This window comes from Eucalyptus grandis, chromosome 5, assembly GCF_016545825.1.
Source record: "Eucalyptus grandis isolate ANBG69807.140 chromosome 5, ASM1654582v1, whole genome shotgun sequence".
Lineage (NCBI taxonomy): Eukaryota > Viridiplantae > Streptophyta > Magnoliopsida > Myrtales > Myrtaceae > Eucalyptus > Eucalyptus grandis.
Genome location: NC_052616.1, coordinates 34,696,491 through 34,721,091, shown reverse-complemented (window position 1 = coordinate 34,721,091; position 24,601 = coordinate 34,696,491). Strand labels below are relative to the sequence as shown.

The 24,601-nt window shown below is 36.7% G+C and overlaps 4 protein-coding genes and 1 long non-coding RNA gene across 6 annotated transcripts; all 5 read left to right on the top strand.

The window, feature by feature from the left end:
• The first annotated feature begins 7,225 nt into the window (after nt 1-7,225).
• On the top strand, nt 7,226-9,044 carry LOC120293128 (TMV resistance protein N-like). The gene is made up of 2 exons (XM_039311933.1): nt 7,226-8,096; nt 8,763-9,044. Exons 1-2 carry the CDS (start codon nt 7,621-7,623, stop codon nt 8,989-8,991), a joined length of 705 nt encoding a protein of 234 aa, XP_039167867.1. The 5' UTR covers nt 7,226-7,620; the 3' UTR covers nt 8,992-9,044.
• A 32-nt stretch (nt 9,045-9,076) lies between these two features.
• LOC104447005 (disease resistance protein RPV1-like) lies at nt 9,077-15,644 on the top strand. The gene is made up of 4 exons (XM_039313633.1): nt 9,077-9,870; nt 9,962-10,264; nt 12,351-13,040; nt 15,033-15,644. The coding sequence occupies exons 1-4, from the start codon at nt 9,403-9,405 to the stop codon at nt 15,642-15,644; spliced, it is 2,073 nt and encodes a 690-aa protein (XP_039169567.1). The 5' UTR covers nt 9,077-9,402.
• A 203-nt stretch (nt 15,645-15,847) lies between these two features.
• Nucleotides 15,848-17,079, top strand: LOC104446647. The gene is made up of 2 exons (XM_039311932.1): nt 15,848-15,880; nt 16,212-17,079. Exon 2 carries the CDS (start codon nt 16,251-16,253, stop codon nt 16,980-16,982), a length of 732 nt encoding a protein of 243 aa, XP_039167866.1. The 5' UTR covers nt 15,848-15,880; nt 16,212-16,250; the 3' UTR covers nt 16,983-17,079.
• A 978-nt stretch (nt 17,080-18,057) lies between these two features.
• On the top strand, nt 18,058-20,144 carry LOC120293129 (phenylalanine--tRNA ligase beta subunit, cytoplasmic-like). Of its 2 annotated transcripts, XM_039311935.1 has the most exons (5): nt 18,058-18,324; nt 18,980-19,021; nt 19,507-19,548; nt 19,730-19,806; nt 20,119-20,144. In XM_039311935.1, the coding sequence occupies exons 1-5, from the start codon at nt 18,145-18,147 to the stop codon at nt 20,126-20,128; spliced, it is 351 nt and encodes a 116-aa protein (XP_039167869.1). In that variant the 5' UTR covers nt 18,058-18,144; the 3' UTR covers nt 20,129-20,144. The 2 variants fall into 2 exon arrangements, with proteins under 2 accessions (XP_039167869.1, XP_039167868.1); XM_039311934.1 differs by lacking the exon at nt 20,119-20,144 and having other exon boundaries at nt 19,730-20,045.
• A 1,135-nt stretch (nt 20,145-21,279) lies between these two features.
• Nucleotides 21,280-22,250, top strand: LOC120293132. Its single transcript, XR_005550825.1, has 2 exons — nt 21,280-21,520; nt 22,008-22,250. It is a non-coding gene; the product is annotated as an uncharacterized LOC120293132 (long non-coding RNA).
• The last annotated feature ends 2,351 nt before the right edge of the window (nt 22,251-24,601 follow it).

Sequence of the window (24,601 nt, the reverse complement as noted above, 5' to 3'; positions counted from 1 at the left end):
AGTACCAGTAACGAAAATTGCGAGTCCTTGGTATATATGTAAACATGCGGAGGTTCTCTCCAGTACAGATGGAAGCTAAGGCGAATGTTGAGTGAATCCGTGAAAGGAGAGAGAGAGAGAGAGAGAGAGAGAGAGAGAGAGAGAGAGAGAGAGAGAGAGAGAGAGAGAGAGAGAGAGAGAGAGGCAGATACCGAACAAATTGATCCAACATGGGGTTCCAGACAGGATAACCATTGCCAACTCCGTATATCAAAGAGGCCCTATTCCTTGTCCAGGAGCTCGCTATGACTTGCTTTGTTGCTTGCACCAGTCATTACGGGTACACATGATAATCATTTTATTTTGTTCCAAACTTGTTTTTGGAATAGAAATTTGTATGGTAAAACTATTTTATTTCTTTGTATTTGAAATAAATTTTTACTCTAGAAATAGATTTGGAATAGTAATCAGAAGTAAAAAAATGAGAAATAGATTTTCACTTCTCTATTTCTGAAACAAAAATGAGAAATAAAAGCTCTTTTCATCATTTGTCCTAGCTGCTAACTAGCTGCCCATCCGCTGCTGCCAATCACCGTCCATCGTCCACCCGGTTGCCATCTGTCAATGGACGCTAGCCGCTGCCAGCAACGATCGCCATTTGCTTGCTGCTTGTTGCTGGCCGCCATCCACCACCGCCCACCACTGCTGGCGTGCCCTTCGCTAGCCATCAGGCTGTCTACAAGCCGTCGTTCGTCGCCATCCAAAAGGAAGAAATTTTATGTCATTATCAAACGAATTTCTATGCCGGGAATAGAAATTTTGTGTCGTCATTAACCGCGTATTTTTGCTTAGAAACTCGTTCAAGAATAAAAATAAAAATAAAATATCTCTTTTTCTTTGTTCTAATTTCTTCGTGATAATTAAGATACAAGATTACTTGATTTATACAATGATTTCCAAGTGTGGTTTTGGGAGGGGCTGAGACCTTGATTGTAGAGGACTTGTCCCGAGGCTCGCACACAATTCTTTTGCCAAGAGAATCTATAAGATGGCTTCCATATATGGTTTTGGGAGGGGGGAGAGACCGATGATTGTAGAGGAGCTTGTCTCACGTGATTCTTTTCACAATAGAGGATAAGTTTTACTCATGGTAATGTCAATCAATTGGAACCGGTGATTATAGACAACCTTATCTTGAAGTTCGCATGTGATTCTTTTAGCTAGAGAGGGTAAGTGTTGCACCCAAGTAATACCATTATCTAGATGAATGAAATAGAGAACGTGTGAGAGGAGATTCGAGCAATGTTAGGGGACTTCAATGCAAGGTGAAAGGTGAGAGTTAATAAGTACATCGATATTGGAGAGACTACAGCTATAGTTCTTCCTTTGTGATATTAACCATCAAATAATTGGTTTAGGGCATTTTATAGTGAAAATGAGAAATTTCATGTTAAACATGATGGTGTATTAAAATCAGTGGATGGTGTATTGCCACATATAAGGAAGAAACAAGTTAGAAGTAGCCCATGTCATAAGGTGACATCCCAATTGTCTTCTAGGCATCCACATTCTTCATGACTATTCCGCAGCGTCATTGTACCTCTAACTAGTAAAGGCAGTAACTTTTTCTCTCCACTTTGGAAAAAATTTATAGGCTTGACTTAAAAGTCGTCACTCTTGTTTTGTTTTGGTGCTAAGAGAAAAGGAAGATGCCTTGTCTCATGGTCCACTTTGGAAAATTTTCATAGGCTTGACTTAAAAGTCGTCGCTCTTGTTTGCTTTTGGTGCTAAGAGAAAAAGAAGATGCCTTGTTGCCTTGTCTCATGGTCCACTTTGGAAAAAATTTCATAAACTTGACTTAAAAGTTGTTGCTCTTGTTTTCTTTTGGTGCTAAGAGAAAAAGAAGATGCCGTCTCATGGTCCACTTTGGAAAAAATTTCATAGACTTGACTTAAAAGTCATCACTCTTGTTTTCTTTTGGTGCTAAGAGAAAAAGAAGATGCCTTGTCTCATGGTGAATAAACCTTTGCTCAGTGCATAGCGGGATGATAATACGCTCAAAATGTTCGAACTTGACTTGGATTTGACAACAAGAAATTTGAGGTTGAGAATTTATAATGAGAATTTATTCCATGGTTAAGTTTAATTTTTGTGGTGCTTTGCTGAGCAAAGTCCTCTTACACCTAAAAATGGATCATGAGAATTAGAACTCATTATTTGCCGACAAGATCAACTACTGTGATTGAGGGATTAAGAATAGGGCTAAAAATCTTATCCACTTGCAACATCATGATGTTCCCTCTCATTTCACAAATTCATTTAATGAATTCAATTTACAAAGGATGATTGGATCGTACACATTAAATAAGGTGGCCTTATGCAATATCCACCTTTTCAATAGAGGAGATTTAGCACATCAAGATTAGATAAGTGGTATTATTTCCATTGAATTGTCAAAAGGACAGTTAAGAAGTAGTGGCACTGTGATCTATCTAAAAAAATTATTGAGTGAACTTAGTGTATAAACTAAATTGAATTTGAACCATTATAAATAGTGGACTTCATAAGAATCTCTTCAGCTTTTTGGATTCAGATTTAGTTAACCATATATATACTTTTCATTTAATAAGTTCTTACTTATTAGATGCAAGTAACAGCCTCCAAGTTTGGACTTTGGTCGTGAAAAGCACCAAGGACTTGGAGTGAAGCAGATTGGAGAGAATAATTGCAGTGGGGAAATGCATGCGGAAACGGACCGAATAATTGCAGTGGGGAAAAGCATGTGGAAACAGACTGAATTATTGGAGTAGGTGGTTGATGACATGATGCTTTAAAAGCATATAGCATTTTCTCATGAAAAAACAAACAATTGTGGATGAGCTATCGCTGGCTCACTAAGTTCATAAATTGGTTGAAACGACACATCCATTTATAATATATCAACACGGATCACTTTGTGCAAGTCTGATTTATCTTCTTGCCCATTACATTTATAAGATTGAGTATGGAGAATTTAAATATAAACTAGAGTAAAAACTACAAATTGTCAATATTTTTATTCACATAATTCAACATAAGATGTTATGTATGCTTAACAATTTAGCTATACCAATTTCTATATCGATCCATAGTACTTTTATTATGTTGAATTTTAATCTCCAAAAGATTTGAGTTATGTGATAAAGCAAATATAAACTATTTATACACCACATACAGAGACAACTTTAATGAGATTTTGTTAACCAATACAGAAATTTTTATTATATCATATATTTTTAATATGACTGAAGCCTAAAATTTTCACAAATCTTGTACACCATATTTGATTGCTTGATCATGTGCACTATGGGAATACATACTACTTCCTTTTTTAAGACTGCAAATCCCTCACAGACACTAACATATCAAAGACAAATCCTACAACAAATAGCACGAATACTATAATGCATAAGGAAGATGTTGAAATGATTTTTGAGAAATTAGATATGACGGTAAATTTTTTATACCATAACAAGAACTTTGTGCGATTTTAAGTTTCGATATGTAATTTCTATGTTTTGATTTTTTAATATATATTCCGATAATTGCGAATGGTGCAGTGATATTTTTATTATTAAAAGATTTAACAAATAGTGAATTTTAGGTTAAAATAGAGTAAAAATGAATCGTGGAATCTAAAAACGAGCATGGAAATTCCGAGCCCGTACTATTTCACACGAACCCCTTAGCATTCACACATGCATGGCTTTGGGACTCGGAAAATAAATCACAAGAGTGGCAAACATGGAATTTGGTTCTGATCAAATGGAAGAATGAACAGGAAAGGGAAGGAAACAGCAGGCTTTTACCATGATGAGCGGATAGCAGAGCGCGTGAATTGTAGTCCCCTTGCGTGCGTCGCTTGCATCTTGTTCCTCCTCGAGATCACCGAATCCAACACCGTTTTGACTCTCCAGCTTTTTCTTCCGCTCACTGCTTTTGAATCTTGTCTGATTCCGATTTTCCATCGCTTTCCAGCTCACGCTCAAATCTCTCTTTTTCCATCACCGAAAGTCATCCTGCGCTTGAAGCTCACGATCGGTTTTACTTTTTCAAACGGTCCCCATCTCTCGCATTTATCTCTTTTTTCCAAAAAATAAAAATAAAAAGAGCCACCGAATCCTTTTGTTCATTTTGTCTCTAAAGCTCATAATGACACACATGATAACCATTCCATTTATATTTGAGAACAATTTTTTATTGAAGACTTTATTTTAAAATATAAATCTGTTTGGTATATAATTTCATTTTTTTTTATTTCTAGAATAAATTTTTAGTTAAGAAATAGATTTGGAATAGAAATAAAAAGTTAAAATTTTTTCATTCTCTATTTTTAAAACAAAAATGAGAAAAAAATGAGAAATAAAAACTCTTTTCGTCGCTCGTCCTATCTATTAGTCGGCCACCCACTCGCCGTTCACCGGCACCCACCGTCTGCCACTTGCCACCGATCGTCGCCAGTCACCAGCAATGACCAGTTGGATTTTTGTGTAATCCAAATCTCATGACCGTATTTTGCTCCTTTTTTTTTTTGTCGGTCCTACTTATTCCTACTCTACACTCACTCTCAGACTTTTTTTGCCTGCCCTCTTGCGGGGTGGGAGTCAAAATCCACTTCTAAAACTTACGCATCCCCACCTCATCCCCCATGAGAAAGTAGGGATTTGAACCCCTCACCTCCCCCTTCCATGTTGGAAGGATAGCCATTGGGGCGAATCCCAGTGGTTGTATTTTGCTCATTCAAAAACCGTTTTTTTCTGTAACAATCCGCTCTCTTGGCTGGCCATGACTCGTCTAATCCTCATCTCAAATGTCTTTGATCCAAATTTCCACAATTATTGGATTCGTGAAATACCTTGTCTGAATCATATCCAACTCTACGGCAAGGAATTAGGACCAATTCCACTATCTTGGAGTTGTCCAATAACTATATTTATGTTAGTTTGAGAGAAATAAAACCAAGTACCCTTGGTATATATGTAAACATGCAGAGGTTCTCTCTAGTACAGATGGAAGCCCAAGGCGAATGTTGAGTAAATCCGTGAAAGGACGGAAGCGCAGGGGAGGGGGGAGGCAAGGAGGCAGATACATAACAAATTGGTCCAACATGGGTTCCTGACAGGATAGGATAACCATTGCCAACCGCGTATATCAAAGAGGCCCTACTCGTCCGAGGAGTTGATGCAGTCTCCGTTTGGTTCAACATTTGCAAGGGACTTTGAGTCCAATGCAAATGCTGAAAACTCAAAGCTACTTGAAACACATTGTGTTTAGTAAATAATTTCAGCAAGCGGATCGAAAGCCCAAAACTAGCTAGTCCTACTAACTTTGGGCTTTCAGCATTTTGAAGGCAAGTTGAAAGCTGAAACCGATTTCAAAGTTGAACCAAACAATTCAACATTTCCCTAAGAGGCTTTCAAGCCTGAAAGCCTCTTGGAAATGGTGAACCAAACGCAGTTGCAGCATCGCTATGACCTGCTTTGTCACTTGCACCAGCCATTATGGGTGCGCATGATAATCATTTTATTTTTGTTCCAAACTTGTTTTTAGAATAGAAATTTGTTTGAAAAAATTATTTCATTTTTCTATTTCTAGAATAAAATTTTACTCCAGAAGTAGGTTTGGAATATAAATCAGAAATAAAAAAAAATTTTTACTTCTTTATTTTTAAAATAAAAATAAGAAATAAAAACTATTCTCATCGTTTGTCCTCACTATTAACTCGCCGCCCATCTGCTGTTGTTGATCACCGTCCACCGTCCACTCGGTTGCCATCCATCGACGAACGACAGTCGTCGCCACCAACAATTGCCATCTACCGGTCGTTGGCCGCCGTCCAATAGTTGCCATCCGCCACCACCTGCCGCCGCTGTGGGCCCTCCGCTAGCTGTCGTCCATCGCCATCCGGATGTCATTATTAAACGAATTTCTATGCCGGGAATATAAATTTTATATCTTTATTAAATGCGTATTTTTACTTAGAAACTTCTCTAAGAATAAAAATAGAAAAATCTATTTCTCTTATAGAAATTAATTTCTGATCAAAATAGTTATCATTTGCACCCGTAAGACCTCGTCCCTTCACTTTCCGCTCCATCATCATGAATAGATAATTCAGCTTCTCTCTCTCTGCATTTTCCCATGCAGTTCGAATCCGACGGAAGAATCCAAAACCGCTCTGAACCACCCCCGTGACGAAACAATCCAAGGGACAAGAAATTTTTGGCGACTGCAGTGAAGCCCCTTTTACCCCCTCTAGGAGTCGTTTCTGACGAGAGTAAAAATTACTTTCTTGAAACGAAGACCTTTTCTATCTCTTTTACAGTTTAAAAGAACAACATTAAAGGGTAAGTCTTCTGCTTTTCTGTCTCGTAGCCTTTGGCTTGTAACTTCTTGAGCTTTATTCCCACCTTGTTTTCCCTTTTTCGTTCATCTTGCATGTCGAGCCGTCCAGTGGGCCGCTTAAAATGAAGAAGTTCGTAATTGAGCCCCTGTTTTATTTGACACAAACAAGCTTTGTTTAATTCAAATGCATTGTGCCTGAACATAAATGTGTATTTTGTCTGAATGCAGAGAAATTCAATGTAAGATGCTAATGTAGGACTCAGCTAAGCACATGTTATTATTATTATTATTATTATTATTATTATTATTATTATTATTATTATTATTATTATTATTAAGGATCTAGTAGCACCACTATCAACTTTTCTCATGAAATGAATGAAAGGACTACAAGCAAAAATTTATATATCAACGCAATGTTAGAGGTATAAACTTTTAAAAAACGGACTCTTTTGACATTTGGAGAGTAATGTTGTGATTATCTAAGCATTAGAAAGTATTGTTGTTGTCACATGTATTATATGTTACCTGAGTAGTCATGTGTTAAATTACTCCTTAGTGAAGAAGAAATCACTCGTAGTTGGGGATGTAATTTCAAGGAAGCGAGCAAAGTTTTTTCTGGTTGGTGAGTCTCCACTTCTTTTTTCAGCCGCGAAGAAGCTCGTGTCAATCAGACAAATCCAAGTAACGCGGTGGTGAAATAAGTCCAGGTGTTCGCACCTATTATATCATAGTCCATACTTAAGCACCATGTTTTTCCAAAGTTGTACCATTATTAAAGCTCGTACCATTTTTTTTTCCAAAGTTGTGTGTAATTATATATCTCTTGAGTGGTCTTGTGGTAAATTATTATACAACAAGGACAAAAACTACTTCTTCGAAGATTGGGATGAAATTTCGAGGAAGACCACCAGAATTGTTTTCATGAGTGAGCCTATGACCTAGATCACAAGAATCTTCCACCCTAGAGTTTCGTCCGTGCAATAATTTTGTCGGCCATAGAGAAGCTTGTGTCAATCAGCAAATTCAAATAATGCGGTGATACGCAGTCTTTGGTAAATATGAGTCCACGTGTTCACACCTATTAGATAACTTGGTCCATCACCATCATTTACCAAAGTTCTAAAAGAAGTCGTGCATCTCTGTCCTCTAGTATAAGAATAAATCAACAAGAAGAACAAGTATTGAACAACCTACCTGAAAGCACAATTTCAAACCTTCAGCTAATACTCATTGTTGTTTGTTAAAATCCATCATATGATGGCTTCTTCGCCGAAATCCAAAAGTATTTACGACGTCTTCTTGAGTTTCAGAGGCACAGATGTGCGTAAGAGCTTCCTTAGCCATCTCTACCAAGCTTTAGATCAGAATGGAATATACACTTTCCGGGATAGCGAGGAATTGAGAAAGGGAGACCAAATATCGGCTACTCTTATGAAGGCCATTGATGAATCGTGCATTGCAATCATCATTTTTTCCGAGGACTACGCTTCCTCATGGTGGTGCTTGGAAGAGATGGCGAAGATTATGGAGTGCAAGGAGCAAAAGGACCTCACCGTTCTACCGGTGTTTTACAAAGTGGACCCAAGAGAAGTGAGAGAGGGGAGAGAGAGTTATAGGAAAGCTTTGAATAAGCATGAGGATAAGTTCGGAAAGGATTCAGAGAAAGTGAAGAAATGGAAAAAAGTTCTTTTTGATGCTGGTAACTTGTCCGGGTGGCATTTGAATGATGAGTAAGTTCTAAGTAGCTCAATTTTTGTGTAAGAAGCTGATCTTTACAAGTAAGTATAAAGATTGTTTTTTTTTCTTTGGTAAAAGTAAGTTATGTATAGACTTTGTCGAAAAAAAAAGATTGATTGCATTCAAATAAAATAAAAAAAAGACACACAGATAACTGTAGCATAAAATGTTAAAACTTGATCTACCAATGGAGAAAATGTTAAGTGGCGTTATTGCACTTAAACCTATTTCTTTGAATGAAGTAAGAAAGTTCGCAGCAACGGATAATTAGTGTGTACAAGCCATGTAAGGCAATAAGATTGTGCTTTAGGTATTTAATAGTTTTCGAATCAAAATTTTAACCACCGTTTAAAGTCCTAAATAGCTCTTTTTGATGAAGTGTATAAATATATTACATATAGCAGTCAAAAGGAAAAGTAAGTAAATCATCATATATAAATCAACAAAGCATGAATTACTTGGCTGACCAAAAGTTGAACCCCATAATGGTTGTTTCAATTGGTTTTCTAATTTGACTCAGTGAGAAATTTTTTTGTTTTGGCTGTGATTATTTGAAAATGTGATGATGTATTTTTTCATCGTTAGCTTATGATTGCTTGTTATTTGCTTATTCAAATTGCTCAAACTATGATCCAACCTTTTTTTTATATTTTTGACAGAGATGAGTCAAAGCTTATACTGCAAATTGTGAAGGAGATTTCCACTCACCTTAACCTAACACCGTTGTATGTTACTAAGCATCTAGTTGGGATAAAGTCTCCAGTTGTTAAGTTGAAAGAGATGTTAAACCTTGCGTCTGATAATGATGTTGTCATGGTGGGGTTATGGGGACAAGGAGGGATAGGGAAAACAACGTTAGCAAAAAGTTCTTTACAATTCTGTGTTTAGACAATTTGACAGTTCATGTTTTCTTGAAAATGTTCGAGAAGCTTCGAAAGATTCCAAGATTTAGTTCCATTGCAAAACAAATTACTATCCGATGTTTTATCATCACAAAATGGATTGGTAGTGACCAATGCTAATAGAGGTATCAATATCATACAACATAGACTTCGTCACAAAAAAGTTCTCCTTGTCCTTGATGATGTGGATGAATTGCACCAGTTACATGCTTTAGCAGGAGAAGGCAAATGTTTTGGTAATGGAAGTAGGATCATTGTTACTACAAGAGACAAACATTTGCTAACTTGTTATGGAATTGATCAAGATCATGTGTATGAAGTTAAACCACTGAGTTACCATGAAGCTTGTGAGCTGCTTAGCAATCATGCTTTTCTGACACTCCAAAAATCAGAAATCATGACAAATTTGGTGAATAGTGTTCTGAATCATGCTGGAGGACTTCCTTTAGCACTTGAGGTTCTCGGTTCCTGCTTACGTGGTAAAAGAGAAGATGTATGGGAAAGTACACTGACGAAAGTTTCTAGGATTCCCAACAAAACCATTAACGATGTTCTCAAAATAAGTTATGATGGACTAGAGGAAAATGAGCAAGAGATTTTTCTCGACGTTGCCTGCTTTTTTAAGTGGAATGATAGTGAGTACATAAAGAAAGTCCTCGATAGTTGCGATCTTGAGACAACCGCGGGACTCGATATACTCATTGAGAGGTCCTTGATAAGCATTGACTATGGAATACTACAAATGCATGACTTGATTCAATCGATGGGTATGGATATTGTGAGACAAGAATGTCGCGATGATCCCAGAAGTCGCAGCAGACTATGGCGATATGATGATATTGCCGATGCTTTGTCAAGTGATGTGGTAAGACTTGCGAACATGACCAAAATATTGCTCCTTATTTTTTACTCTAATTATTGAAAATGCATAAGTTCAAACACTCTTGTATATTTAGGGAGATTGTGCTGTAAAAGCCATTGTGTTGGAGCCACCTAAGCTGAAAGAGCTACCTGAGCTGGAGCTGAAAGAGCTAAGTATCCATCCTAATGCTTTTCCAAAAATGAGAAAGTTGAGATTGCTCATCCTACGCAATGTTCATATTTCTTTCCATGGCCCTATATGTCTTCCTAATCAGCTAAGATGGATGGAATTTGATGGAAGTGGTCCTTGGATTCCAAAATTTCCTTCTGGTCAAAAGAAATTAGTAAGTATTGTTATGAGGAAAGGCACTATCACAGAAGTCGTAAAACACTTTAAGGTGAGCATTTATCTACATAGATTGTTTTATTATCCTACTTCATTTGTATGGGCATATGTGTGTTTGATGTACTATTATTCGTACGGAAATGGTGTTCCACTATTTTAGAAGCCACTTCTCTATTTTCTTTCAAAATGATGTTAACTACTTGGGTTGGAAATAACGTGCAGCAAACTAGCATTTGAAAAACTAAGGGAAACAACTTTACTAGGAATATCCAATGGAAACATTTTGCTGATAAAATACACAATACAAAGAAATTTTATTATAATATGGAGAAAGAGCAGATTTGAAATTTTTTTATGAAGGTCATTGGATCATGAGTAAATCCAAATTTTAATAGATTGAAATATGTGAGAGATAAAATAAAATAACCAATTTCATGTAGTTGTCCATGGGTATTATATCTGTAAAATAAGCAATTGAGGCTCATGAATGGAAGGAATAAAAAAGAGGTTGAAATCCCTCACAATTAGAAGGCTTTTATTACGTTATGTACAAGGACAAATATATACATACATATGTATGTATGTATGTATGTATGTATGTATGTATGTATGTATGTATGTATGTATGTATGTATGTATGTATGTATGTAGATAAATCTCAAATACTTGTCTCTAACTATTGATGTAGTTTTATTTCAAAATCGAATCTACCTAGGGAAGAAATTCGAAATGCAAATATGCTGGTATAAGCCATTTCACCAAATTCGAACTATGTCACTAGTTTACATATGAACAATTTCATATACAAAAAAGGATTGTCTAATGATCAAATAAAAGGAAACAAAAACATGATGAACCAACCCATTGTCATATATACAAAAGAAAATACACCCAAGGAATAGCCGGCTGAATGGTCAAGAATTTGATTTAGATGTGATTGGTCGGATAACTTAATCACAATATGTCGCATTCAAAATAACCTTAGAGGCCACGTAGTCTCCAAGTTATGGAGGCTTATTCAATATATGTCGTAAAGGGTGGGATTTGTCCTGCACTGTGCTGTAAAAAAGGCATCATTAATTGCTCAAATCAGTTATGAAGGAGCAGCATTTCTAAGTGCATGTAATTAAATATCTATTAGTCATCTTGCTAGTAATGCGTGTACAAATAATTCGATATAAGTGATTCCGTAGGGGCATGCCACCAGGAATTGTCACCAATTATAAGGTGATATAAACTATAACTGATTCATTCAAAAACTTTTGGTAATCCTTAATTCAATATTTGTTCTCCCCAATTATATGGTGATATAAATTAGAAATTTAGAAATTTAAATTATAGTAATAGGAGTTGTTTTTGATCATATCAAAGAAATTTAGAAATTTAAATTAACTAGCCCTTAAATTTTTTTCCATGTTTGTTAACGCACAATTCTTTAATACGAAATGTAATTATCTGAAATATATATAAAAAGAATTGTCATAGTTAATGTATCAAAACATCATGTGGTATGATTTTGTTGTTTGCTAGAATTATTTTTTGTTTGATATATAGTATTTCTTTGTTTGTAAACCGACGTTTAATTTTCTAGTAATCACAATATATCTTTATCGGTCAAGTATGGAGTATCATATTATATCTAACTGTTTTGATGATTGTCTAGAATAATTTATTTGAAATCTTTTTAATTTTGTGTATTATATATTATATAACTCTTTAAAATAATATCTAAAAATAAAATGATAAGAGTTGTCTCTTATTCGCTAATGTGATCATAAAAACTAAATTGCTAGGTAGAACTCACTTGTGAGCGTGCCATATGACTTAATCTCGCGTAGGCTTTACTGTATATACATAAAAACTTGTATTTATTGGTAAAGTTTCAAAGGATTTAGTAATTTCTCAATACCATATATATGATAACTTTGAATGAAAAGTTATTAATAGGTTAAGAAATTTACTTAGAACCTATATAGTAGGTTTCAAGTTGCCTGATCTAACGATGCTCCTTGCCTCCTTTATCATGAAGAGAATTGTCGCCTAAGGATGAAAATCATTAAAAGTGGCAGCAGCATTATACAAATACCCTTCTTTCCCTTTCAGAATGTTTATGGTAGTTGGTTTTGTTGTTTTTGCAGGACTTCCAACAATTGAGGTACATTGAATTGCGTGATTGCGAGTCGCTCGTTAGTACACCCGACATCTCATGTAATCCAAATCTCGAAGAAATGAAACTTTGGAATTGCAATAACTTGGTAGAAGCCCATGAGTCGATTGCATATCATGACAAGCTCCAGGTCTTGCATTTTAAATGGTGCCCTGAACTTTGTGTTTTTCCGAATGTGCTCAAGTCAAAAACTCTTCAAGATCTCAAACTTTCCAATTGCCCAAAATTGGAAAGATTCCCTGATATTCCAGATGAACTCAGAGGCCTAAAAAAACTTTCCATACGACATAATGCTTTGAAAGAACTTCCTACATCAATAAAAAATCTTGTCTCTCTAGAGAAAATACATTTACACATGGGCGAAAACCCTATAAGTCGTCCATCTAACAATTACGAGTTACAAAAACTTCAATGGTTCAAATCTTTTCTCCGCCGAATCGTGTTTCCAAACCTCTGGAATTCAACTGATCCATGCATGAAGATTGGACTTCCAAATTCATATGTGTCAAATCCTTTAAATTGTAATCTATCCCAAGTAGAGTTTCTTGAGGATCTTTCTTGTTTCCCCTTGTTGAAAATCTTAATTCTGTCGGGGAACATTATTACTAGCCTTTCTATATCCATCAAGCGTGATCGTTTGTCCACATCGTCAATTAGTAAGGTGAGCATTTATCTACATGGACCTTTTTATTATCTACTTCATTTGTATGGATGTTTGCGTATTGTATGCACTAGTATCCCTAAGGAAATGGTGTTCCTCTATTTTAGAAACCACTACTCTATTTTCTTGCAGAATGTCGTTAACTACTTGCGTTGGAAATAACGTATAGCATAATTGGCATTGAAAAATTAAGTAAAACATCTTTATAAGAAATCCGCAATGAAAACATTTTGCGGGTAAAATACACGATACAAACAAATTCTATTATTATATGCAGAAAGAAAAAAAAAATTGAATTTTCTTATGAAGGCCATTGAATCATGATTAAATTCAATTTTTAATATAATGAAATATGTGAGAGATAAAATAAAATAACCGATTTCGTGCATTTGTCCATGGGTAATATATTTGTGAAATGAGCAACTGAAGATCATGGATGGAAGGAATGAAAAAGAGGTTAAAATCCCTCACAAGTAGAAGGTTTTTATTATATATAGAAAGACAAAGACTTTCTAAACCTAATATCTCAAACTATCGATGTAGTTTTATTTCAAAATCAAATCTACCTAGGGAAGAAATTCAAAATGCAAATATGCTAATATAAACTATTTTGCCTAATTCTAACTATGTCACTAGTTTACATATAGACATTTTTATATACAAAAAATAATTGTATAATGGTCAGATAAAGGGAAACAAAAACATGACGAATTAACCCGTTGACATATATACAAAAGTAAAAACGCCCAAGGAATAGCTTGTTAAATGGTCAAGCATTTAATTTAAATGTGGTTGGTCATATATATTGATCATAATATCTCACTTTCAAAATAACCTTAGAGGCCACGTAGTCTCCAAGTCATGGAGGCTTTCCAATGTATGTTGTAAAGGGCGGCATTTGTCCTGCACCGTTCTATAAAAATATACATCATTATTTGTTCAAATCAGTTCTGAAGGAGTAGCATTTCTAAGTACCCGTAATTAAATATTTATTAAACATCTTGCTAGTAATGCATGTACCACTAATTCAATATAAGTGATCCCGTAGGGGCATGCCACCAGGAATTGTCACCAATTATAAGGTGATATAAATTATAACTAATTCATTCAAAAACTTTTGGCAATCCTTAATAATTCAATATTTGTTCTCACCAATTATAAGGTGATATAAATTATCTCCATCAACTATAAAGTAACAGGAATTGTCTTTGACAATATCGGAGTAATTTAGAAATTTAAACTAACTAGCCCTTAATACGAAATGTAACAGGAATTGTCTTTTTTCCATGTTTGGTAACGTGCAATTCTTAAATACAAAATGTAATTGTCTGAAATATATATATGAAAAGAATCATGTCATATTTACTGCATCAAACATTAAATGGTACGATGTTATTACTTGCTAGGATTAGTTTTTGTTTGATATATAGCATCCCATTGTTTGTAAAACCAACGAGTGACTTTCTAATAATCATGATATATCTTTTACTGGTCTATCATGTTATGCCTAACTGTTTTGATGATTGTCTAAAAATTTATTTGTGATTTCTTTTTAATATTGTGTATTTTTGTAGATATTATATAACTATTTAAAATAATATCTAAAAATGAAATGATAAGGGTTATCTCTTATTCGCTAATGTGATTATAAAAACTAAATCATTAGGTAAAACTCGCTCATGAATGTGAGCTTTACTGTAGACACATAAAAATTTGTATTTACCGGTAAAGTTTCTAAGGGTTTAGTAATTTCTCGATACTATATATATATATAGTAACGTTGAATGAAAAGTTATTAGTAGGTTTAGAAATTTACTTAGAACCCTAAATAGTAGGTTCCAAGTTGCCTGATCTAACTATGATTCTTGGTTCCATCCACATGAAGAGAATTGTGGCCTAAGGATGAAAATTCTTAGAAGCGGCAACGGCGTTATAAGGATACCCTTTTTCCCTTTCATAATGTTTATGGTAGTTGGTTTTGTTGTTTTGCAGGACTTCAAACAATTGAAGTACGTTAAATTGAGTGACTGCGAGTCGCTCGTTATTACGCCCAACCTCTCATGTGCTCCAAATCTTGAAGAATTGAAACTCTGGAATTGCAAAAACTTGGTAGAAGCCCACGAGTCGATTGCAAATCATGACAGGCTCCAAGTCTTGCATTTTAAATGGTGCCACGAACTTCGTGTTTTTCCAAATGTGCTCAAGTCAAAAAATCTTCAAGATCTCAACTTTTCTGTTTGCTCAAAATTTGAAAGATTTCCCGATATCCCACATGAACTCCGATGCCTGAAAAGACTTTACATACTACATACTGCTATTAAAGAACTTCCTACATCAATAGAAAATCTTGTCTCTCTAAAGATAATGCTCTTAGATATTTGCAAAAACTCAGTAAGCATTCCGTCTAATATTTACAAGTTACAAAATCTTCAAAGCTTCAAATCTGCTTTTGGCCCAATCGTGTTTCCAAACCTCACGGATTCAGCTAATCCGTGCATGAAGGTTGGACTTTCAAATTTAAAATTCTTAGACCTTCGCAATTGTAATCTGTCCGAGGTAGAGTTTCTTGAGGATCTTTCTTGTTTTCCTTGTTGGAAAACTTAATTCTATCGGGGAACAATATTACTAGTCTCCCTATATCCATCCGTAAGCGTGATCGTTTGTCTATATTGTCAATTAGTTATTGTCATCAATTACAAGAGATTCCCAAGCTTCCGCCATTTTTAGATTTACTGCTCGCGAATGGGTGCGAATCTCTACAAAGAAATGGACATTTAACTTCAATTGATCGAGTGGGTCCATCGAGGATTGACCGTGGTTGACACCTTTCAATTGCCGAGGTCAGATTTCTCTCTCGTGTGCACACATATCGGTGTGGAGAATATGTTCAAAACAATCTGTGCTTTTATATTGCAATAGCTGAAAATGCAAAATCAGAGGTTTGAGAAAACCAAACGAATATAAAGTGATCCTACACTAATATTTACGTAGTGAAGGTGGCTAGCATAGTTTTTATGGGAATGATTTTTATCACATGAGACTTCTATCTTAATGCAAGCTGGGATCAATGGATCCATCCTCATTTACGGAACTCTTTATTCACTAGGATTACTTACTAAACTCAAATTGAATTCTTCTATGGTGCTTTCTAACGGTCTATTTTTGTAACAGAATTTTCCTCGCACTACTTTTGTTCTCCCTAAAGGAGAGATGCCAAAGTGGCTTCAACCAGTTGAAGATGGTTTTGTATCTTTCATGGCTTCAAAGGATTTATATGACAAGTTTCTTGGATTGATCTTCTGTGGCGTATGTAACAATGAAGGCGATCATTGCATACTCTTTCGCCGATATTTTAATGGCAAACGCTACGCTTCCATCGAAAGGCTCTATAGATTGGATCCATGTGGCATCCTCATAAACTATTCTGCACCATCTGACTTATGGGGAGCAGTCCATTTTGATCAAATTGATGGGAGTTATGCACAATTCAACCTTGAATTAGAGAGCAAGGGTAAGGACATGAAAAAGTGGGGATTTCGAATAATATGCAAGCAATTAGAGGATGATTTAAAAGCTACGCTCCGAGACAATAAGTTAATTGATCCAGTTTTCCTTTACGAGGTTGGTCATGACTCAACAGATCTAGAAGTCGAGAGTTCACATGTGCATGGAGACAACCCAATCGAAATGGATCAACTAAATAACTTGCAAGAGAGTTCACATATGCTCGAAAACAGACTGATCGAATTTGATCTAGATTCTCCACCGAGTTCTTACGAGGATGATGGAGGGATAGCAATGATGAATCGTTGGTGGTGTTTTCCTGGACCCTTTCTACCTGGAGACCCGCGCAGTCTGGGGAACAAAAAGTACAAGCTTTACTTGGATGACGAGGAGGAAAATAAGAGGTACCTCCTGGAGAATATTTTCTCAGGTATGTGAGACGTTCCAGCCTGGCAAACAAGAAGGCGCTCGAAGGACGACACATGTCCTCGTGTCAGGCGCCATTTTGAAAAAATTTCGGATTGACTAACTTCCGAGAAAACATTTAGTGGTTAGTGCGCGCCACGTCCTCTACTGACCTGGTGCGCACTAACCAATGAAATACCGGCACGTGTCCCCGAGCGGGACCCGCTGAAAAGGGAAGGCGCTGATTTTTGGTCGGCTCGGCTCGGCTCCACCGACGGTCAGCTTATTCCTCCCGCTCAAAAATTTTTCGCTCTCCTCACTCGAATTTGTTGGGTTTTTCTCTCTCTCCTCTCTCGCCTTTCTCACTCTTCCCTCCCCTCTCTTTCTCTCTCCGACGAAAGACGCGACCTCCAAGTCTCTCTGTGCCCTCCCTCTTTCCGACCGGCGAACCACTGCCAGCAACCGATGAACCACCGCACCGGACCGGCGAGAGGACCGCGACCTCCCCCTCTCTCTCTGCCCTCCCTTTTTTCGACCGATGAACCACCGCACGGGACCGGCGAGAGGACCTCGAGCAATCGACGAACCACTGCACAGATCGGCGAGAGGACCGCGACCTCCCTCTCTCTCTTTACCCTCCCTCTTTCCAACCGGCGAACCACCGTGCAAATCGACCTGGTTTTTTTTTTTTTGGGAGGGATTTTTTCTTTTTTTAAAGGCCGAGGGGATTGGGCTTCTTTGTTTGTGCTGGCCGGACGACGGAGAAGGCGATCATCGAAAGGAGAAGCACTGGGAAGAGGAGACCGATGAGGACGAGGAAGTCATCTACAAAATTGAAGTTCCGGCGAACAGTGCTGCGACGCCGATTCGGCATTCGGTTAGATGTTGTGTGTTTCGGATGGGTTTGGAGCCCATTTCACGAGTCGTGGGTGAATTTTGGTTCGGGGTTTAAGATGCTAGTGTCCGTCTTCGGATGGGTTAAAGTCTTTCGCGGACCATGTTGCTCGTGATGGCTATCGAGATCTTTGTGTGGTTCGATCTTTGAATAATTTGTGAGAAATGCACGGATGTGAAGAGAGGACTCGTTGAGTCGTTTTGAATAATTTGGTGAAGTGGTGATGATAGATATGTTGCTTGAACTAGTTTTCATTCTCGAGATCTATATTCAATTTGATATTTTATTTGCATGTAATAGATGCCCAGCCCCCCAATCCCTCCACTTAGTATACATCAGATGCTTGTGCTTATGCTAGATCCTCGGAATGTTCTGCTTGGATTGAGATGCTCGGATTCTCTTGATATTTTAGGCGAAGAACACAAGGTTGCGGTTGGGACTCATGACTTGGATACGCTAGAAGGCCCCTTCAGCTATGAGGTGTGTGTTTGAACTAATCGCCTAAACTAGAATCTAAAATGAAGAATTCTGCACATGTCCTACTATCCTCGCTTGAAGCTAAGGCCCAGCTAGAACTTAAATGGAAGATTTTCAGATTTTGGCATAATGGATCTTATCATGATAGAGTGTTATCCGGGCCGGAAGCTTGTGCTCACCTATTCTTTCCTTTTTTCTCTCTATATATTTAAATGCCTGAAGGATTCCCTCTTGAAGCTTCTTTCTACCCCACACTTTGCCTCGGCATCTATTACATGTTTTCGAGGAGTTGCAGCTAGCTAGACAAGCTTTGACCAGTTCAAGTTTTGTCATCCTCTGAGCTTGTCCCCAGGATGGTATTACTATGTATATCCGAGATACTCTATTTTGATCCCAAAAATTCGTAGTATTATGTTTCGCTATCAGGAGTGCTCATTTACTAGATAAAGCATAGATGAAAACAGACATGACAAGGAATTGCACATTTGGTTTAGCTTAATATGGATGAGTTATATATTTGCTACAGCTAAATGTTTCTTCTTAATATGTACGAGTTATATATCTGCTACGGCTAAATGTTTCTTAGAGCAAAGTATGATAAAATGTTACAAGAAGTGCAGCGTATCACCAGCTCCTGTTCCTTTTCCTTTGGTCTCAGGCATTGCCACCTTCCGGTATAAGTTTCGTCCCCTTGAAGCAGGTAGTTTCATGATAAAGATTGTATTTTTTTGTTCATGCATGTGCCATGAGTCTGATCTTTAGTGAAGATCTATGTATTTGTAAGGATTTTGTTAACTGTTCTCTAGGGGCAATTCTTAAGTAGTTGATTAAGAAATTTTTATGGTTTTCAATTGGATGCACAGATTGTTCTTGTGGTATTTGTAATTTTTCTTTGGAAAGTGAATCATATTAAATAAGTATGCTTAACAAGTGCCCTTTTTTAAAGGTGCTCTAAGGAGACTTACTAAGTAACTAAAAAGGAAATTTTGTAGTTTCCAATGCATTAGCATGTTATATCTAATTACTATTTCGCAAAGTGAATTATTCCAAATTAAGTATGCTTAGCATGTCAATGCCACTTTTGAGTTCATGAGATTGCTTTCATTTATATATTTGTTTTGTTTTCTCTACCAACTGCAATTGATGTGTTAGCTGATCGCGCCTTAGTTTCTGTTCTGATATTAGGTGAAGAACTTCAAAGCTGATGAAGTAATGGAATTTTATAGGGTGGGCCCTCAATAGCTGCTCCTTTTAATGGTCTTTTTATAACTGTCATATTTTTTTTGTTACATATATCTTATGCTTGGAACTTGCTTATTCAGTGTGCTAGTTGATATCTTCCTGTAAATGAAGAATTATGTAATAGTTCATCATTTTTGCCATGTTGTTTTTCGCTACTTTGTTGCAGTCAGATTTGAAATTGAAGAAGTTCTTGCACATAGTAGAGAACTCACCTGTGTTCCCTATTATCTATGATTCAAAGAGGTATCTTGGTTTCTTCATACACTCTTTTTTGTAATGTGAGTTCCATGTATAAATATGAAGTGTGTATATTGATGTTAAGGGAAAATAATAAATAACCACTTACATGTAATGACATGTTGACTTAGTTTTGATTCAACCATTGCCACTTAAGTCATTAATATTGCAACCTTGAGTTATTTGGGGGTTGATCGATGCATCGGGTTCAATTTGCAAAGAGAAAATAATCTAGGCGTTCAAGCATCTTCGCCACATTAAGCCACTAAGTGCTTGGTCTCGTTTATGAGTTGAAGTGAGATCAATTGTTCTGTTTAGGTGTCACTAGTGTTCTCAAAAGCACTTGGAGTTACGGGCAAGCACCTAATGTGGCGACTTCAAAAGCACCTCAAGTAAGGCTGGTCATTCTCTCAGGCTTTCCCTCAAGGAAAAAGATGAAATTAGGTCATGTTCTTTGACCCTTTTTGTTCCTTTCTCTAAACAAAACTGAGAAAGGTGGTATATTATTTTAGTAAAAGGGCGAAGTTTTTCGAAAAGTAGCTGTCGACTCTACATTAGCACAGTCGGAGACTTCCAGAGCCTAGTCTTATGCCTATAACATTACTTTTAAGAGAGCCAGGGAAAAAGGTGAAAATGTGTAGTCTTCTATACATCTTTGCTTTTCTTTGAACATTGTCTTTCCTATGTACACCTTTACACTAAACTTAGCAGTCCATTCTTATTTCATCTCTCCCTCCACCAGTTGCTAGGTACCATATCAGGAAAAAGAACTTTTGCATGCCGTGTCACAAAATTTGATATGGGAAAGCAAGTGCCTAATGTCAATAAGAAAGATGCTATAATGTAGTACAAAAATTAATTTTTTCCGGAATATCATTTCATGACTTAAGGTCTACCTTGCTAATACATTCTTTGGGTTCATTTAAAGAAAAGGTTAAAAAAATTCTTGCTAAAGGATTCATCCCAAACTTTAATGTAACATGTCCCTTATTTTAGGCTAGGCATTGCTTGACAACAATGGATGATATTTTCTTTTCTGACGTCTTGAATAATTAGAAATGATACAGTTGATTGCTTCATAAATTCTTGATTAGCTGTGGACTGATGTGCTTATCGTCATATGCAGGCATCTACAGAGTGATCAATTGTTAGTAAAAGGGATAATGAATGTGTGGATTAAGTAACATCATAATATTGTGATAAGATACTAATTAATGCTTAGATTAATTTTCCCTTTTCATTGCTTAGGATTTTTGTCAATTGGACAATTACTAAATGCTAAGGTCCTATAAAAGATTTATATGCTGACATCATCGACCTCAATAGGTTGACAATTACTAGATCGTTCGGTTCTTGTAACACCCGATTTTAGCATCCACTGGACAAAGGTTAACTAGCAGGTGGTCATTCTTTTTCTGCCTCCCTCTTAATGTTTCCTCCTAACATATGTTCTTTGCCTGCTCCATGATACTCGGACTGCTGTGATGGGAGTGACGAATACGGTGATAAAGTGAAGTGCCCGAATACATGTCGGGAAGCTGGAAAAGCAACACGAGATGAGCTGAAGAAAAAAAAAAAATTGCTGTGTACCGGGAGGGCGTTGCCATATGTAAACAGGAAGTGGAACAGGCTAAAGTAGCTCTTGCAAAAGACAAGGAAGAATTGTCAAAACTGAAAAGTGAGGAGAAAGCACTGAAAGTGCAGTTTGAACAGCTTAAAGGTTTGGTTTTTCCTAATTTGGTGGTATCTTGGCCAAAGAACTTGAATTTAGTCGTCATGATCTCATTAAACCTGAGTTTGCCCTTAAAACGTAGTTGCTGGCTACTGCACATGTATATCATCTTTGTTCATACTGCATCCAGTGATAGCAGCATATTTTGGTCTACGCAATTGGAAAAACTCATACTCTGATGATAATGAACTCACCATAGTATAGCTTCTGCATAGATAATGCCTTCAGAAGGACCCAGCTGATCTAATGTTGTATACCCCAGCCAAGAGAATGACCCCACCCAAAAAAAAAGAACTGATAAACAGAAGAAGAAGAATGCATAAAGCCTACCACAAAAATCATCTACACCTATTGTGCAGAACTTGTAGTCATCTTTCAAAATCGATAGCATAGTATATATAGTCCACTCTAAGGTCAAGATTCTAACATCACACCTTTGCTCATTTCGAGACTAATTTCGGCCCCTTTTTGACAGTCCACTTGGAAGGAACAAGAGTTTCGTTCTCCTAGTAGCAGCTGCACGCCGGAGGTTTTGGAGGGGAAATGGCAACTTAAAATAAGGATGCACGCTTAATTTAGTTCTTGTTCTGTGAGCTGCTTCAGTCACCCTCTTCACTTCCTCGAGCAAATTATAGTCTGTCCATCATGAATTTCAAAGAATTATGAGCATAACAAACTCAAGAATAAATGAAAGATTCATAAAAAGTAAATATGAAAACAGAAGTCTTGACCACCTACAGACACGTGTCGATATCTGAGTGGTAGATGCGCACCACATCAGCAGATGACGTGGCGCGCTCATACTACTGAATATTTTCTCGATTTAAAATAGGGTATTCAAATTCACAGGAAGCTGTAAAAGCGAAACTTCAAAGTCTAATTCATCGTCTGAGTCACTATCTGATCCATCTTTGTAATGAGAACTGAAATCATAATGATCGTTCACTGCAGAATCTTCATCAAACGCATCTTCCACGTTATCATACTCATTCTTTTCGCTGTCAGCAGTTTGTAACGCATATATATCATCAATACCATCACGCGTGTCTTTTGGAATCTCCCTACTTTGTTCCTCATTATTATTATCTCAACTTCTCAGTCTTCCCCACTTTCCTTCTCTGTCTTCTCCCCTGTCCAACGAGAAGCAACAAGTTGATCCAACTCTTCCTTTGACAATTCCTCAGCATTCTGAGATGCGTCATCTCCCTACAAGTAATAAAACAATCATTCACGAGTTCTGGAAAAGCCAGCTAAAGTGAGATATCTGAGATCATTTCAAATTCAAAACCACAAGAACTTCAGAAACTCCATAAAAATAAATTGCTCTGCATTGGGCAAGAGGAAGAAAAGTAACATGCAGTCATGTAGACACCTCGAGTAAAGATATTCATTCTCAAACCTATGATATCTACTTGATAGAAATTACACTGAGAAATCAGATTGTTCTTGCCAAATTTTGAAAAAAAAAAGCTGCATTTTTCATTAGAAGTCAAAAGTGTTATCAGAATATATTTTTTGATGTTGAGTTAAATCTAACAGAATTTTCCATGACATGTGAATTATGTTTCATACACTGCCAATGGCAGAAAAGGAGTATGCTTAACCAATTCATCTGCAAGGAATGATGTCAGAGAAAGCCGAGATACCCAAAGCATTGAATGGGATCATATTACATAAAAACACGAGACAAGAGGAGTCCATTAATGAAGGTGATGAGGACGACTATAATTTCTATGGCCAAACACGATTTCTATCAGACATTCACTTCCGCCAAGCCATAACATTTTCTGCTATGATTGACTGAAATCAAAGTTTGGTATGAGAACATAAAATTTCATGCATATCGCTGCATTGCAAAGGCAGTACTTGTGGTAAGCAAAAAGCATCTACAACATAATACTTGCTTATGATTGCACCAGATTTAACCAGAGAAATCTAAGGGTTTGCAGTCACATTAAAGTGATAAAATCAAAAGAGTTGAGAAAAAGTACTTCTGCATCTATATAACCATTAGCCACCTTGCTTTCAGCATCAACAATAGGTTCAGATGATACAATTGACTCTTCCTCATTTGCCGGTGTTAAAAACTCATCTTTCTCTTCCACAGCATGCTATACAGAACAACAAATGTCCAGATTGTTGGAATCATGTTGACTACAGAGAATCAATTGTGTGTACTGCATGATTAAACTTTTGATGACTTGCCGTAATTCCCTTATCTTGGACTCCAGTCGATAGATGATCATGTAGTGCTGCCAAATCTTCTTCTGAATCCTATCGAAAGTGGACACATGTAAAGAACTGGGATGAAGTTTATTGCATAGGAAGTTAACATACTAATATGCATCCAGAACTTTGTAAGCATGGCTTACTATTAGGGAAAAAAAGAAAAAAAGAAAAAGAAAAAGAAAGGCAAAGGCATTGAATCAACATGCATGTGCAGAGGCACAATAGCTATGATGCCTACGTAACATTATTCAGTCAGTCAATGGGTAAATTTTATTTCAACCAAAAAAAAAAAAGTTAGGCCATTTAAGAAATTGTCCATGCAGATCGTATTCTACATGCTACAGGACATGCGGCAAGCAATATAGATCCCACACCAAAACTTTCAAAAATTAAGAAACAACAATTTTCTACAACCATTGACCTACCACTCGTTAAAAAGTTAATAGGATAGAGAAATTCTATTGAACCGGGTCAGATGGATAATCATCCACAAGTCGAATACTTTCATCAAGCATACTCTCTGTAGTTGACGTATCACTTTCACCTCCTCCACCCTTTTCAATTCTCTCTTGATCAATTTCCTCAGCTGTTTTGGTTTTCTCTTTGCCAGCTTTCCCCTCAGCTTCTCTTTTTTCCGTCTCTTCTTTTTCTTTTCTCATTCGTTCTTTCTCCTCTGCTTTCTCTATTTGTTCTTTGCGCTCTAAATATAGAGATGAAAAAGCAACAAACTTGTGACATCCAGATTTTTCGTGTCATAATTTCGACTAGATAGAGGCCGTTTTCAGCCCGAAAATTTGGAGGACCGTTCTTGAATTCGAAATTGGGATGCAAGTTGATTAT